Raw genomic sequence first — 17,400 nt, forward strand, 5'->3', positions numbered from 1 at the left:
CGTGTGGGCGAAGCTTAGCTGTGCTAACGCGCCAAGCTAGTGACAACACACAGAGACATTTGTTCAGTTCAACAGTTTTACTCACCGTCCGGTTCCAACGCACGACCGCGAATTTTTATCATTGTGACTGCTCGATCCTTAAGCATTAGACGATCTGCAAATCCGTAGATCTGGGCTTTGTTTATAAAACAATCATCGTCGAAATGCAGGGAACAACAGTCTTACACAACTCCGTTTATGCTCAGGAAAACAAACTCCATCCACGGGTTCCTTAACGCTGGGTTCTTTGGGAATCTGTGCAGGGTTGTCTTGCCCTGGCAACCAAAAACACACTTCTTTGGTGACATTGACTTCCCAAAAGCCGGGCAGGGCGCTTTGATGGCGAACTGCTTTCACTCTCTTGCTCTGGTCTACGAGTGCGCGCGCGGCCGCGATCTTACCGGAGAAGTGCCCTTAGGACCCATATAAGGAAATTCCGCCCTATCTTACGTAAGACAGAGCCATACTCGAAAAAAACTTTCCGAAACTTGTGACAAACCGGAAGGAGTATTTTTGGAACAAAAATACTCCTTCAAACGTACAACTTAGTTTTTGAAACTTTGTCCATGTTTAGCATGGGAATCCAACTCTTTACCAGTGTAAAAAACTCAGTATGCATGAAATAGCATTTCACCCCCCCTTTAAGAAAAGTGTTTAAAACATATGAATTGCGTTGCATTAGGACAATTTCAAACTGAGCGGCATTTATTTGAAAGTATCAAATTTTTTAAGCAAAACATTCATCAAAAATAAGTTTGTTTGGGTTTATTTTTTAATGATAAAATAATACTGTAGATTTACACTACCGTTCAAAAGTTTGGGGACAGTAAGATAAAAAAAAAAAAGAAATTAATATATCTTTAATTAATATTAATATTTTATAAAAAATGTATTTAATTAAGCAAGGATTCATAAAATTAATCAAAAGTGTAGGATATTTGTAATTTGTAGTGATTACAATTTAGCTCAAAGGATTTATTAATTAATTTATAGGGAATTCAAAAGAGTCACTTATTACAACCGAGCAAATGACTCGTTCGCGGTTCATTTGAACTGGCTGTAACTATCAACTCTGCAACGGATATAAATATCCGAACTATAGTGAAACACTATATAGTTAGCAAGGTAACTTAGATCAGAAGTTTAAGACATTAAATTTTGTAAGCACAATAACACAAGTAATATTTCTCTTTAAAATACAAACAAGACTTTATTGATTATTCTAACACATAACTAATATCTAACACAGACACACACACACATTCATACGCGTTGCAGAAAGAAAGAGAGTAAGGAAAGATTAAGTTTTAAGAGTGAGTTTAAGAGTGAGATGATGTAATCCCAAGTTTCTATGCACTTATAAAACACAACCTGAATGAACCATCAATCATTAGTTTAACCCTTTTATCGTTTCCTAGGTTATTAAATCTGTATCAAATACACCAGTTCAGTTTAAGAGTCTGGAGGCAGTACTTGCTTGTCTTTGCTTTTGGGGATTCCCTTTTTGTTGCGTGAAAGGGGTTTTCCCGGTCCGTTCGTTGGCTGGTCTCCGAGTGCCTGATGTCTGGGTCACGTGGTCAGTCACGTGGCGTGCTGGCGGAATGAAAGTCTTTGTTTGAAGCTGGCTTTGCAGAAGAAACGTGGCTCGAAATCTTGTCGCAAAACTTAACTTAGAACCGAGACTCACAACGGAAAAGAAAGGAAACTAAGAAAAGAAAGGAAATTGAGAGGAGTAGATGATGGCTTGAATGAAGCTGTTTAACCCATGTTCTTCAGATCTTGATTTGGGTTATTTCGTCTGCGCGTTTTACATGGTTACTGGTCTGTCTTAGATCCTCATCTCCCGCTGCATTTTTGGTTCTGCACTAAAACTCTCAACTTTGTTCTGGTGTTAAGATTTTAAACTCAAATGTCCGCCCAGCCTCCTGGATCAGTTCTAACCAATTAGACACTGTCTTTGTTTAGGAGGTGGCGTTCTCTTCACTTCTTATCATAAATCAAGCTTATCTGTGCTCTCCTTACTCTCTAAGCTCTAGCAAAGAGTACAGAGGCCACAGCTAAGACATTATTACTATTATAAGAATCCGAAACATTTTCCACAGATTTCAATCAAGCCATCCTTTGAATTAAGAACATACGATAATATTGATATGAAACACAACACATTTTCATTCAAACATCTAACAATAATAACAATTACATGAATTGTATGGCATCTAAGCATATCAGATACACCCATCTATTGTAGGAACAATATAGAATCATGTCGTTGCATGATGCTTGATCTATAAGTCCATTGAAAATTGTTCTTGAATGATTTTATTTATGTTATAGGTAAAATCTCAGTTCTGTGGTTTGAAACGATTTTACACCCTGAGGTCTATCAGAGGTCCTTACGAAGGAGGGGTCTGGAATGTTGTGGGCTCGAGCAGCTCCTGCTGTTATCTTGATCGGGCTGAATTGTGCTATCTCTGAGCCAATCATTCTTTTCCAAGCTATCTCACATTGACCAGTTCTTCCTTTAGTTGGGCTCATCTTCTTTGAAGCTTGCATGGCCATAAAGTTCTTAGCTGGGGGTTTTCGTTGGTCAGCGGAGACTGGCTGGCTGGAGCCTTCTTTTATGGCTCTGGGGTTGGTGATTTGGTGTCTGGAATGTTCAGTTCTGTGAGAAATTATGTTTGAACAATTCACCTGGAAGATTCATTTGTGTTTGTTTCGCACTCAATCCTACAAAAGTGACAGTAAAGATGTTTATAATAATATAAAATATTTCTAATTCAAATAAATGCTGTTCATCAAAGAATCCTGAAAAAAAAAACTATCACAGTTTCTACAAAAATATTAACTTTCAACATTGATAATAATATGAAATGTTTCTTGAGCAGCAAATCAGCATATTAGAATTATTTCTGAAGGATCATGTGACACTGAAGACTGGAGTATTGTTGCTAAAAAAAATCAGATTTGCATCACAGGAATTACGCTTAAAATATATAAAAATAGAAGACAATTATTTACATCAAAATGTATAAACAAATAAATGCAGCTTTGGTGGGCATAAGAGACTTCTTTCAAAAACATTAAATTGCAATAAAAAACGTACTTTTCAAAATGAACTTGAACTGAATTTATGTATCCACTATGTAACCACCAGTTGAATAAAAGACAAAAGCAAAATGTCTCAGAAAAGTGACTTCAGTTTTGAGAAAATCTCCAGCATTATTTGCATGCAGATGCCACTTCGTTTGATATATTATCTAATGCAGTTCCATTCATCGATTTATAAGCATCCAAATACATTTTGGATATCCAACCAGATAAACCGAAATCTTTTTTCCGTTTAAATCTGTCCCTTTAATTGCTACAGTACAGCTCAGCTATAGTATCAAATGTTATGAAAATGACATTGTGAATGACCACACATGATCATGAAATCACAATAATACACATCAAGAGGCTCGTTTAGGATGAGGATTATCAAAGAATTGATTCACTCAGTGCTCAGCTTTCACTAATCAGAATGCATTCACATGAGACGGCATGCGGAACTGAACCTCCATCTGTACTCATTTCGACCTGACCCGGGCCTTTCCAGAGGCAGCGAGTGTGTGGGCCAAATGAATAAAAGAATGGATGGATGGATGGTTGACGAAATGAAGGAATGCTGCTCTGTTGGGTCCTAACACAATTGCGTCCTCAGCTGTTCTCTCCATATGGAGGCTCTGTCACACTGTCATTCTATGGGAGCCAAATACAGCACCCACGCAAGCCGTCCAGCTGGTCCCACTAAAGGGACATTACCTAGAGGTGACCCCAAAGCAATGCTCCCTATTGTCCCTTCTGCCTCCTCTTTTCACTTCCGTTGTGTTTTAATGCGGCAGAGAGTTCGCATTGGCTTTTAACAGCAGCTGTGGGATATTTTATGCCTGTAATGCTCTCGTGTTCTGTTTTATGGACTTTTTCTGTATGTACTGTACAATACACTTCCGGTAAAAAGTTTTCAATATTTTTTGAAAGGCTCACCAAGGCTGCATTATTTGATCAAAAATACAGTAAAAAGAATAATATTGTAAAATATTATTACAATCTAAAATAAATTTTCAGCATCATTTCTCCTGTCTTCAGTGTCACATGATCCTTCAGAAATCATTATAATATGCTCAATTATTATCAGTTATTATTGGTGCTTAATTATTAATACCGGTTCTTATTATTATCATCAATTTTAGAAACTCTGATCCTTTTTTTTTTTCAGAATTCTTTGATGAATAGAAAGTTCAATAGAACAGCATTTGTTTGACATAAATTTAATTTGACAGCGTTTCATTATAATGTCTTTACTGTCACTTTGGATCAATTTAATGGATCCTTGCTAAATAAAAGTATTATTATTATTTTTTTAAACTCACTTACCCTAAACTTTTGAATGCTAGTGTACCATTGTTTCCACAAAAATATAAAAATTGTTTTCAACATTGGTAATAATAAGAAATGTTTCTTAAGCAGCAAATCAGCACATTAGAATGATTTCTGAAGGATCATGTGACACTAAAGACTGGAGTAATGATGCTTTGATCACAGGACTAAATTACTTTTCATAAAAATATATTAAAATAGAAAACAGTTATTTTAAATTCTTATGATACTTCACAGATGATATGATAAAATGAATAAATGCAGCCTAGGTGAGCATAAGAGACATCTTTCAAAAACATTAAAAAAGCCTAATTATTCCAAACTTTTGGATGTAGTGTATGTTATGCTGTAACTCAGGGGCAAATTCACTAAATGGCCTTATTTACCAACCACCTGCAATCCATTGTCATTCTTTCTTAGTAAATTAGGCTAATTATAGTATGCGCATTATTCAGGACTGTTTGCCTGGCACAATCAACTTTGCTTTCTGTGGGCGGTAAATTAATTGTTATAAAAAACAAAAAGAGATGTTTATATACGGTTTCTAGCGATCATGGCAGTAGTAATTCATCAAATGACGATCAAATGATGTAGAAGACGCTATCACCGGGCATATTGCACTTTCAGCATTTTTGAGAGATGATTTAGGGGTCTGGATCACAGTGGTGAAGTCATACAGTCTCAGTAAAGTACACACCAGATCAGGTGCAACCAAGCACTAAGAAATCACCTGCAAGATTGGAAATGCGCCATGCAAACTGCGTTCAGCACACTTTTTTTGCATGCAAATAAATGACACTATCATTGGTTGAAAATGCAATTCATTCTTAGTGAATTCCCCCACTTCAGTATTGCAAAAGCCATCTCAATTACATTTTTTTTTTTCTCTCTCTCTCTCACAAGTCTCAGCAAGCTGCACGTTTCACGTTTGGCTTTAAATTGCAGAGCTCGGATGATTGGCCTTTTCAGCAGGGCTCTTCGTTCAATGATTGTTAATTAGCTCTTAAGTGTGGTTTAGTAAACTTTAACACGAGCATGCTCTTTAGAGCAGAATACTGTGTTTTTCAGCAGTCAACAGCACCTCAAAGTCATTTATTAATTATCTCGGATGACTTTGACGGTATCGGCTTCAGGGAATGCAAAGTGATGTAGTGCACCAGTAGTGCTATAAAGCTTTTGAACTGCTGTATTGCGGTCTCTTAGGGAGGCGCGAGTCCTCGTCCTTACACACACACGCACACGTGATATACTTGTGAGGAGTTCCATCTGACTTTTTGTTCTTCTTAAGTTAAATTATAATTAAGATTATAATTATAATTTAGAATGATGGCTTTATTCAATTTATTTTATATAAATAATGTATTTATGAACCAGAGGTTTACTAAATTTGTCAGGGTATTGCATTCTTAAATTAAAATTAAGAATTTGTAGATTTATTCATTTTATATAATTTAAAAAATATATTTTAATAAAGACATTATTTGGCCTATTTAGTTTAGAGTTTTCCTGTATATTTAAATGGACTTTTTTTTATTTTGCAATTTTCTTAAAAGTCATATTAGAATTAAGATTTATAGATGTATAAATAATTTATGTAATGCTATTTCAGATGTTCCTAATTTTGTTTTGAAGGTCTCCTACAATAGGTTTACATGCATCCAAGTTCAAAAAACACTCTAATTTTCTCATAACATACATTGCAGCATCACCTCTTTTCTCACAGTGTCTGAAACGGATCGATAAAGGGATTCCTCCTTTCCGAGAGCCTACTCTGCTCTGATTGGTCAGATGGTTCAGTCTGTTGTGATTGGTCTACTGCTTACAGCGCATGTCTTCTCAACACTGCTTCTTCAGGGCGGGTCAAAGTAGGCATTGTTTGCGACCAATGCAAATTTGTTACGAACCTATGTAGGTTCATGCAGGAAGTAAGACTGGAATTACTAACGACTCGTTTCAGGCAGTTCAGAATCGGTTCTTCCATTTGGGAGACATAAACCCCATTGTGCACTTTGATCTTTGAAACTTTGCAGACATTCACACTACATTATGTAACACACTACATGAAAGGTAATTTCTGAAATAGAGGCACTTTAAGCCCATTTACAAACCCTTTTTTATTTGCTTTTGATAGGTTTTATTATATCAGTGACAACATTTTTATACATTTGGCCCTCACAAGTATAGACAAACCAGTACATGCACATTAACACTCGTGTGTGTCATATGTTTCAGCACTATCTGGTTCGAGCTCCATGCGCGTGAGTGGCCCTTTAAGAACCAGCCGGCTGAAGTCATCATCTGGCAGGTGGGAAGTGGAATGAAGCCCAACCTCACTCAGATAGGCATGGGCAAGGAGATATCCGTGAGTATTTCCACATACCTCACTAATGCAGATAAGCAAAACGTATGGGAAAGTCTGAATACTACCAACTTTACACAAAGAAAGCTGTCAGAATATATTGTACGAGTCACATGAACCACTTTTATTGTGCTTTTATGGAGCATGAAAGTCCCAAAAGAGGCTATTCAATCTATTTTTATTGGAAAAACCGGACTCGGGCATGCTTGACTGGCTTTTAGATCGTGTGAGTGATAGTATATAAACAGATTCTTCTCTCCTGTGTAGGACATCCTGCTGTTTTGTTGGGCGTATGAACAGGAAGAGCGGCCCAGCTTCTCCAAGCTCGTGGAACTACTAGAGAAACTTCCGAAACGCAACCGTCGCCTGTCTCACCCAGTACACTTCTGGAAATCAGCTGAGTATGTGAAATGAGCTAAACTCAAAAATGCCAGTTTATATCCCAAAAAAACCGAATGAACAAATAACCCCAACAAAACAATCGTTAAAATGGAGTCAGTCGACGCGACTGAGAGAATCGATCGAGAGTCGCTTCTGGATGGTGCATGTATTCTGCTGTATTTAGCAACGTTTCCTAAAAGCAGTGATCATTTAGCATATTTAGAGCACACAGTATTTTCTGGTGAAAGAGAGATGTTTTCTCTTTTTTTCAGCTAAATGTTTGATCTGTTTTGCATATATCAACTGCTTGTGATTATTTCTCATTATCTTGAATGAGTCCACTTTCAGTGAATGTTGTTTTCTTTCGTCGAACCTCTGCAATGCATTTTTATAAACAACTGAAACTAGTGTTATTTCGTCTGTATTGTTTTTTTCTTTCCTTTCCTTTCTGAATTTAGTCATTGGATGAATGTATTTATTTATTTATTTATTTTTGTTCGATTTTGAAAAATGTACCTTTCGGAGTTGTTTTACGCTTGTTTATTTTCTGTCATCCATGCTGTGTATGTTTCACAGAACTCCATCCCGTCGTTTGCTTATTACGTGCGGACGTTCCGATCACAAAGCTTTACCGTAACGCGGGGAATGTGAATCATTTCTCTCCCTTCCCGTCGCGTTGCACAGCCGTCACTCATTTACTCGCGCGGTCGGTCAGCATCGCGTTCGTGCAACGGCGCCGTAACGGAGTGTGCCGCCGCGAGGCACGTACGTATGTATATTATCGACACTTGAATTGTATCATGCCTGACTGTGACAAAAACAGAACTGCTATTCCTGAGCCTACAAAGAAAGGGATAGATATAACGGACTGTATCTATCACACTTACAAACCTTTTCTTATCAGTGCATACTTACGAATGTTTTAGCGTAACTGAAAGCTTTGCGTTGTTTGTACTAGGCTACACATTGTTCTATTGTAGAGAATATACAGTACCATGAGTAATAGTGCACTTTTCACCACGACGGCATTTGTATATTACTATTAAAAGTCACATCTCATTAATATGACTGTTGCATGTTGCAAGTTCTGGAGTGTCCATGTTGTAACACGGAACGGTGATCATGTCAAAATGAGTGTGAAGGTTGGTGTCGCTAGCTAGGTATGGCTTAAACAGAACCGCTATCCCGCTTTCTCCACACCATGCACTCTGGGTACAGACAATCTGCTCACTTGTAAAGCCATGGTTTTTTGGGTCATGAACAGTGCCAGTGCTCACAAAACTTGTTGCTGCTGTTATTTTTCAAGTATATTTTAGGATCACGAAAATACAGATGTTGTTAAGTGGGCGTTTATATTTGTACGGTCGACCGTTTTTACATGCATGAGAACATTTTTAGGGGATTTGTTCACGTTACGGACCCCCCCGAATACAGTACCACACACATGGTAGTTTTACAAACTATGACTAAATAAAAAATGACAGCTTGTGTGATAACCTGAGAAAGTAATACAGATATGATCAGGCCTTGTAAGGCGCAATTTTAAACCTATAAATAAATAACTGTGCTATAATGTTTATATATATTTTTTGAAACGGGGGCTATGAGGATGTGTTGGGACAGTGTTTTCACGCTGGGAATGATGGGAAATCACGAGAAGATGGGATCTTGTTAACAACCATTAGCAGCTTCCATATCAGGCCTATTTAACAGGCTGTAGATTTTGCTTAATAATCTGTTGCTGTAATTAATATTCCAGTCACTGAATCCGACCTCATTGTCATCTCTTATATTTCTGCCCCATTATGAATGTATGAATTGTTCTGTGTGTATGTGTGCGTGGTGTTGTTTTCTTTTCTTTTTTTCGTCTTTCTATCCATCCATGCATTTACTTGGTGGTCGTTGATTATTTACCATCGCTCTGGTTTACGTTTCTTTTCTGATATTGTGTGCGTGTCTTCGCAGATTTCTTTGATGGCCTCCATGATTGATTTTTTGTATTATGTATTTGTTGTAAGTATATATAAAGCTTGTATTTACTGATGCCTTATGGTCCATGGCTTAGCGACTGGTACACATCACAAGCTCTTTCTTTGCACTCATCCTTTATGAAATAAATAAAAAGGTGTTGATTTTGGACTTTTGTTTTTTGTTCGTCATTTCTTTTTGCTCCTTGTCATGATTCATGTTTTATGTTCACAGAAAATCTATATTACATTATGTAAAAAGCTTTAAACAGGAAACGTTGTATGATAAGGTCTTAAGTGGTTAAGTAAATGTAATTATTTTAATGAGTTGGGAACAAAATAAAGCTTTTGTCACTTAAACTTAATTTTGAGCAACTATACCAAAAAAAGGTACTAAATCACACTATAAATATTCACAAATATCATAATTAATAAAATATCTTTATTAAACTGATTCTTGATATCGGATTTAGCCTAAGACTTCATAATGTTGGTTAGAGATAAAGAAATATGGCTTAAAACCTCTGATCTATCAATTTTTGGTAACACTATATTGATGGTCACCTTTAGACATTCTGTTGATTATAGAAGAAAATGTTCTATATAGAACCTTAAAAGGATAGTTCATCTAAAAAATACTCTTGAAAATGAATCACTTTTTGATGAAATCTGATTGATTTCTGTCCCTCCACTGATAGCTACGCAACTACCACTTCAAAAACTTGTAAGAGATTGTAAAACGAATCCATATGAATTGAGCGGTTTAGTCTAACAGATTAAATGTAGGCTTTTATTCACATATAAACATTCATCAACTCACACATCAGTTGTGGTAAATAGAAGCTCAAGCATGTTCGCTTGACCTGCGAGAACCAATGAGGTTCATTCTCGTGTTACGCAGCACGTTTGAGTTTCCTCAAGAACCAATGAGATTCATTCTCATGTTACGCAGCACGTTTGAGTTTCCTCAAGAACCAATGAGATTCATTCTCATGTTACGCAGCACGTTTGAGTTTCCTCAAGAACCAATGAGATTCATTCTCATGTTACGCAGCACGTTTGAGTTTCCTCAAGAACCAATGAGATTCATTCTCGTGTTACGCAACACGTTTGAGCTTCAGCAAGAACCATTTGTTCTCGCACATCAAGCAGGTTCGGTTGAGCGGCTGTTTATGTTCGTTGATCAATGTTTGAACAATGTGAACAAAAGTCTACTAAATCTGTTCAACATTTAAAGCAATCGAGTCTCTTCAGAAAATTTGGACTAAACCGCTCAATTCATATGGATTAGTTTTACGATCTCTTTATGAACTTTTTGAAGCGTCAAGTAATAGTTGTGTAGCTGTCAATGGAGGGACAGAAAGCACTCAGATTTCATTAAAAAGATCTTCATTTGTGTTCTGAAGATGAAAAAAAGTCTTACGAGTTTGGAACGACATGAGGGTGAGTAATTAATGACAGAATTTACATTTTTGGGTGAACTAACCCTTTAAACGGTTCTGTGAGGTGCTTCATATATAGAATCTTTCAGGGGTTCCCATCATGGGACCATTTTATGGATTTTATTTGAATTCATTTTTCATTTTAATTAAATTTTGTAAATTGTAAACATAGTTTATCACTAGAAAAAGAGTGAAAATGAATTCTTTAAAATTGAGTCAAGAACCCCAGGGTTCAATGGTGAGTTCAAACTTCAACCTTTCTTTTTTAGAGTGTAAGTAATGTTGCACCTATGTTAACTAACTCTTATTAGAGTATTATGTGCTTAATATCTGCTAACACTGTATTTTGAGGGTTCCCCAACAGACATTCTACTGATTATATACTATTTGCAAGTTCGTCAACTTATTCTACTAACCCTGAACCCCAACAGTCCTCAACTAATACTCTAATGTGAGTTAGTTGACATGTAGGTGCAACATTACTTATAATCATCAGAATGTCTAAAGAGGACCATAAAAATAAAGTGTAAAAAAGGGTCAACATCCAGAGCTAAAAATGTGTATTTAAAAGGATCACACATGACATGTCCTTCCAAACACATATGCGTTTCTTTGTACTGTGGAAGAAAACGCATTTTAAATAATGTACTGGTTGTTCACTCTTGTGCAGTTTTCCTCGTGCATCTTGTGTGTTCCACAGAAGTAAGAAATTCATACATGTTTGAAATGACACGAGATACCATTTATATTTTGGGGTGAACTATCCCTTTAAGGTTTTGGGCAACAGACAACATGTGATTGCAAATGTCAATCATCACATCTCTATTGGCTAGTCTTTCTAATGAGAGAATGATCTGCTCCTGTTGCTCCCAATCTCTCCCTCAGCTGATGAGTTTAATTAGGGCAAATCATTGTTTAAAATACTAAATGAGGTGAGTCTGAAACTCACTACAGACATATGGCTCAAAATGAGCTTTGATGACATATTTCTTAACAGTTATATTCTCAAATATTTTAGTAGTATTGTTTAAATAATTATTTTTTACAATATAATATATATTAAACATTTTTATACACATTGTATAATGCCTCTTATAATTTCAAGTAGGACAAGTAGTTAATAGGTATGTCAATTCAAAAATATCAATGTTTTCTTTAAAAAACCTTGGTTTCACTCAACACATAATAGAACTATGCAGAGAACAAACTGACCTGAAACCTTCATCAGGAAGCACCTCTCAGATCCTCCAATTACAAGCAGATAAACTCATTTAATTCCCTGGATCAGAGTCAGATGAGCATTAGTGCTTAAGAAAGACCTGTGGAGTACTACCATAAAAGACGATAAATTATTAGCAGGGGATCCTTAATTGAATTAGGAGCAGTGAGTGAGAGAGTGCATGGTAAAGGAAGTGAAATTATCTGTCTTTTGAATGTAGACTACACACTACAGTAGATATGCACGCTGTATATATTTCCTATTGGAGTTATCTGTTCCAAAACCCAGTGAGCTGACTACAGAAGGAGCCTTTTAAGGCGTCATAAGCACATTACTGTGCAAACGCTGTTTTGAAAGGTAGGCTACTTAACTATGCTGCCTTGTATCTTTTTTAGGGAATGCAATCCCACAATGCACTGTGAAAAGTTCAGTAAAAATATAAAATGTCTATAATAAAAATATACATGATATAAAATAGTCTAGTGTGATTAAAAATGGATTATTTTGCATAATATATATGGGTGTTTTATGTATTAAAGGCACACTATGCAGTTTCCGTTTTTCTCAAGTGGAGTACTTGTATTTAACGTTACTGTCGTAAATACCACTCACGCAGAGCCGTCTCTGCACTCTTCCGACCTCGTTTTCTTCGTCGACTCTGCCATGATTCACGTCTGAAATGCTTCATATGTTGTTGATGTATGTGACGTTGTGCCGTAAAGCAAGTCGTGATTCTCGCGAGATTTGTCAGGACGTCACCAGTTGCATTGCTGGTTTTGCCAGCGGCGTCCCCCCCCTTGCTTTGCTATCGGGATGATTCGCCCTACTACGAGTTTGTTTACCATCAAAATGATTTCGAAGCTGTTATATTAAGGTACAAATCTTGCATAGTGTGCCTTTAAGTTCATATCCAGAATTGTTTGTTTTTTAATTAAAAATAAAGGTTCTTTACTGGCATCGATGGTTCCATCCCAGCTAACAAAAATATGTTCTAAGAACATTAAGATAACGTTCCCATTAAGTTATCAAAATGTTATTTCTGAATGTTCTCCGAATGTTCAAAATGTCTAGTTTCTTGTTTATGCGAAGGTTGGCAAAAACATTAAGGGAACATTCAATTTGATCGTTTTACACACATTGCTTTTTGAATATTGAATGTTTTGGAACATGTAATAACATTTGAAAAACGTTAGATGAATGTCTAACTAAACGTTTCATAAACGATGTACTAATAATGTTTTTGCGCTAACGTTTTGAGAACGTTACTAAAGACCAGATAATAACAATGAATGAGCATTCTATTAATATTACCGGAAGAATGTTTGCTCATGACTTTGAGAGAACCTTGCCATTCCAATCCAGTTGGCCGGAAACAATATTATGAATTCTAACAATGCAATACTGTGAAAACCTGAATGAGAACAAACTTGAACGACGCTCAGGACAGTTAACAGCCAGCGCTGCATCGTCACGAAAGTGTAAGCCTTGACAATTTAAATATTCAAGCGCAAGAAGACGTGAAAGGGAACTCAGTTCGTTACTCACACACTGTTTGGGAAATATAAACATCCGTAGAGCGCACCCAGAAATCCACGTCTCTTAGCGCGTGAACACTAAACTGAACTCTATTTCAAACCTTCTTGCACTTGATTTGACAAATTCACACAAAAAGATGTCTCGACGAGTATCCTTGTAAACATAGTAGGTTATGTTTTAAGTTAACGTAAACAGTTGAGAAATAAAACGCATGTGTAACAGTATCAGTATATTGGATCCGTGCTTTAGGTCTTAAAGTGACAGCAGCCTAACATTCTGCTGTCTGTGTTTTTAATGCTCATCAAACAGCAAAGAACACAGTAAAAAATCACTCACTGCTCTTGACTGAATAACTTTTGTAACTTTAATATGGATTAATATATCTTTATTTTATACAGTGAAGACTATGCAGACTATATTTATATTTATAGGGCCCTATCTTGCACCCAGCGCAATTGACTTTGTACACCGACGCATGTATCATTCCTATTTTGCACCCGCGCACAGCGGACTTTTCCCTCCACAGACGCACGTCGGTAAACTAGGAAATACACTTGCGCTCCCGGGGGCGGTTCAGAGAAAAGAGGAGGCGTGTTCCGGCGCAAACGTTCCCTGATGCTATTTTGCAGGTTTAGAAAACAATTCCGCTACAGACCAGGAAAAACCTAGACCAAGTCAGTGGCGCGTTGCGCATGTTATTCATATGCTATTTTAAGGACGCATGCTTGGCCATAATCAATGTAGCGTGTGCACAACGCGCATACACTTTGATTCTCTCATCTACACAGAAGCAGTTTTCATTTTTGCAAATCATACATTATTACAATAGATAGATAGATAGTTTATTATAAAAGCATAAGCATCTAGCTTACACATTTACCCAAATTATCATATGCCTGTTTAACCGAAGTTAATTTGGGTGGGTTTCTCCAATCCCCATACAATGTCACTTCTCTGTGTTTTACGGCCCTGACGAGAACGTTGCTCTCCTCGGCTGTGAACCGCTCCTGGTGCGCGCCTGGCAAATCCACCGTTATAATAGCAATCCGCCATGGAACAAGCGCGCCTGCTCTTAAAAGGAATGTGAGATGTCGCTCTGATTGGTTTATTTCACGTTACGCCCAAACCACACCTATGAATAATGAAGCTACTTCAGACCAACCCATTTTAGATTTGCGTCGGGCCCAAGTGTCATTTATCCCGCCGGTATAATAGCAACAGCGCCCAAGACCCGCCCACAAAGTTACTTGCGTTTCGCGCTTGATACTTGCGTTTCAGATCGATAAAATAGGGCCCATAGCATATTAGTCAGGCTAGTAGTTTTAGCTGTGGTATCAAAATTGGAAAAGGGAATTGCCAGTTGGCAGGTGTGGCATAAAGTTAGTTTTAGGCCCGGATTATTGCTTGAGGAACACTACAGAGTGTCACTTTTGAGGTTTCATTTCATTTATGGTACTGCCTTAAAAGGTAGCTGCCTGTGTAGACAGCAAACAGCAAGGCGGCTCACTAAGTTTTGGAACAGAGCTTGTATTCAGAAGCACAAAACAAAACTAAAAAAATATATAATTTTGTCGAACGTCTGATGTGTTTTGAACGTTTTGAATCTTCCATTTTTGACTTTTCTCATTTGACCAACCCCCACGTATAATTTCTCTCACCCATAATAAGTATGTTGTTTTGAACTGGGATGCACAAACCAGGCCTGAAGGTAAATGAAATTTCCAAACCTTGTTGCTGCTACATTCACATTTAAAAAAATAAATAAAAAAATTGACCTGTATTCATGGCCTCAAGCTGAGTTTACACTGAAAATGAGCATATTCGCTCCAATCTAAAAGGTGTCCAGTCACAGGTACTGTATCAATACATGTCTTGTCTATGTGGGAGGACTATCTGACCAATTTCATGCTTCAGATGTCTAGTTTAAAAGTCATATGCGCAGGAGAGTCGAGGTTTTTCTTTACCTCGCTGATGACACCCACACACTTCACTGAGCTTGTGCTGATTAGTCACGAACTTGGGACAAAAAAGGAGAGAGCTGTGAGAGAATGAGAAAAGGTTAGATTTAAAGGTGGGTGATAAAAGAGTGGTAATGCTGTACCGCACAGCAGGCTGGAGATCCACTAGCAATGACGGCGAGAATGCTGACGCAGACTTCTCATCGTGCTCGGGGTTTTATTGTGCGAATTTTAGGGTTCAAGGCCAAAAACGTACTCAACACAAGTGCTCAAATGCAGATGCAAATCCTGTGGCCAAAGCATTGCAAGTGCACAGTCTCTGTAAGTGTGCATTTTTGTGGCAGAAAATGGCTTTAATTATTGGTAGTATTTAGATAGCTAACTATACCTTGACAGTTTGATACATTTCTAATTCAATCAGCAGGATTTCCCATAGAAGTTCAATGAAAGTGTCGATAAAAGAAGGCGGTTTACACTAAATGCCCTTTCATGTGACTAACATTAAAGGGATAGTTCACCATTTTTTTTTTTATTCTGTCATTAATTACTCACCCTCATGTCATTCTAAACCCGTAAGACTTTCGTTCATCTTCGGGAACACAAATGAAGATCTTTTTGATGAAATCTGAGAGACTTCTGTCGCTCCATTAACAAATATGCAACTACCACTTTGACTTTGAAAAAGTTCATAAAGAGATCATAAAACGAATCCAATTGAGCGGTTTAGTGCAAATTTTCTGAAGAGACATGATTACTTTATATGATGAACAGCTTTTATAGTACACTGTAGTTGTATTAAGTACACTGCATAGTATACTGTAGTTGCAAATTAATGAGAGTTAACTGACAGTATGGCTAAGGGAGACCATTGAAGTCTAAAGGGGACTATAGTTCTATATTTTATTTCAGGAATGTTTAATAATGATTTTTTTTATGGTTTTAGTTTTAGTTAATGCTAATAACTCCGATTTGGCTCACTGAACACAAATAATGCTCCTTTATTAACTCAGCAAACACTCACAGTTGATTCGGTTTATGTTAGCATGTTGCTTAAAATCTGGTCTGAAGAAGGCATGATGTTGCTGGCTACGTTTAGAAACAGCTTTTGTGTCATATGCACACCTATAATGTCTGAAAATGTTGTGTAGGTAGGCAGCTCACTAGGTTTTGGAGTTAATGTGTTTCTGTGTGTATATTTTTAAATGTGTCCCATCAGATGAGGAGGAAATAAGCATAATTTCTCATGCTGGTTTAACTTCATCTGTTTTCCTTTTCATAGGCTGTGACAGCGATGGGTTCCCGTTCTTCAGAAGGCCTTTCTCTCTCTTATTATCTCATCTGGACTGCATTGTCACAATCAATCAAGCCCTGGAAAGAGTTCTTACCTCATAGTCGCGTGACAGCAAATCTTGACGCCGGCTTATGATCGACGGACTGAGTTCAGTTTAGAGAGCCCTTGCATTGTTAGTCTATGCAGAATATGACTGGTACCTTCGGTTAGATTTTGATTTCCAAAAGAGGCTGCATCTCCTTCGTAATCTGCATAGACAAAGCCCATATCTGTCAGCTATCAACATCACAACCATTCTGGAGATATTCATGCTGTATTAAAGGTGAAGTGTACATTTTTATACTATAATATCCAAGTTAAACGTGCAAAGACAAGTAGGCAATAAACAAGCCATTTACCATGGTGGCTTCCCAAATATCTGCTCTGTTTCTGAAACCGCAACATTACCTCAACCATTGGTGTGATTTGGGAATGAGGAAACCTGTTTATTCAAACAACTGAACGTAACTGTGACTTTTTCAGGAGCCATGACTCTAGAGGTTTTTTACTCATTTATTTCCTCTAGGGATTTCAAATAATTCTTCAAAATAGTGTTCTGAGCCTCGAACCAAGACAACCAGAGAACATTCCCTGATAGCTGGAAAAACTGTATTTCGTGGAGTAAAAAAAGTACTTGGTTATGATGTTCCTCACTTTGAAAAGCATCTGGTAAATGAATAAATGCAAATGTTCTCCCAAGATGGATTGCAAATGCATAATAGAATCAGAAATGACAGTCCAATATAAAACTAT

General features: G+C 37.1%; 1 protein-coding gene across 7 annotated transcripts in view; it reads left to right on the forward strand.

Annotated features, from left to right (window-relative positions):
* The window catches only part of ksr2 (kinase suppressor of ras 2), a 119,254-nt gene extending 102,578 nt beyond the window's left edge, over window positions 1-16,676 (forward strand). For 6 of the 7 annotated variants that reach the window (XM_079872425.1, XM_079872428.1, XM_079872429.1 and 3 more), the window contains 2 exons: window positions 6,688-6,817; window positions 7,082-9,333. In XM_079872425.1, coding sequence (XP_079728551.1) covers window positions 6,688-6,817; window positions 7,082-7,228 — 277 coding nt within the window. In that variant the 3' untranslated portion in view covers window positions 7,229-9,333. Of the gene's footprint in view, window positions 1-6,687; window positions 6,818-7,081; window positions 9,334-16,596 lie in introns of those variants that run through there. The other variant, XM_079872426.1, reaches the window with a different exon arrangement.
* The last annotated feature ends 724 nt before the right edge of the window (window positions 16,677-17,400 follow it).

Source organism: Squalius cephalus, assembly GCF_949319135.1.
Source record: "Squalius cephalus genome assembly, chromosome: 5".
In the NCBI taxonomy this organism is placed as follows: Eukaryota; Metazoa; Chordata; class Actinopteri; order Cypriniformes; family Leuciscidae; genus Squalius; species Squalius cephalus.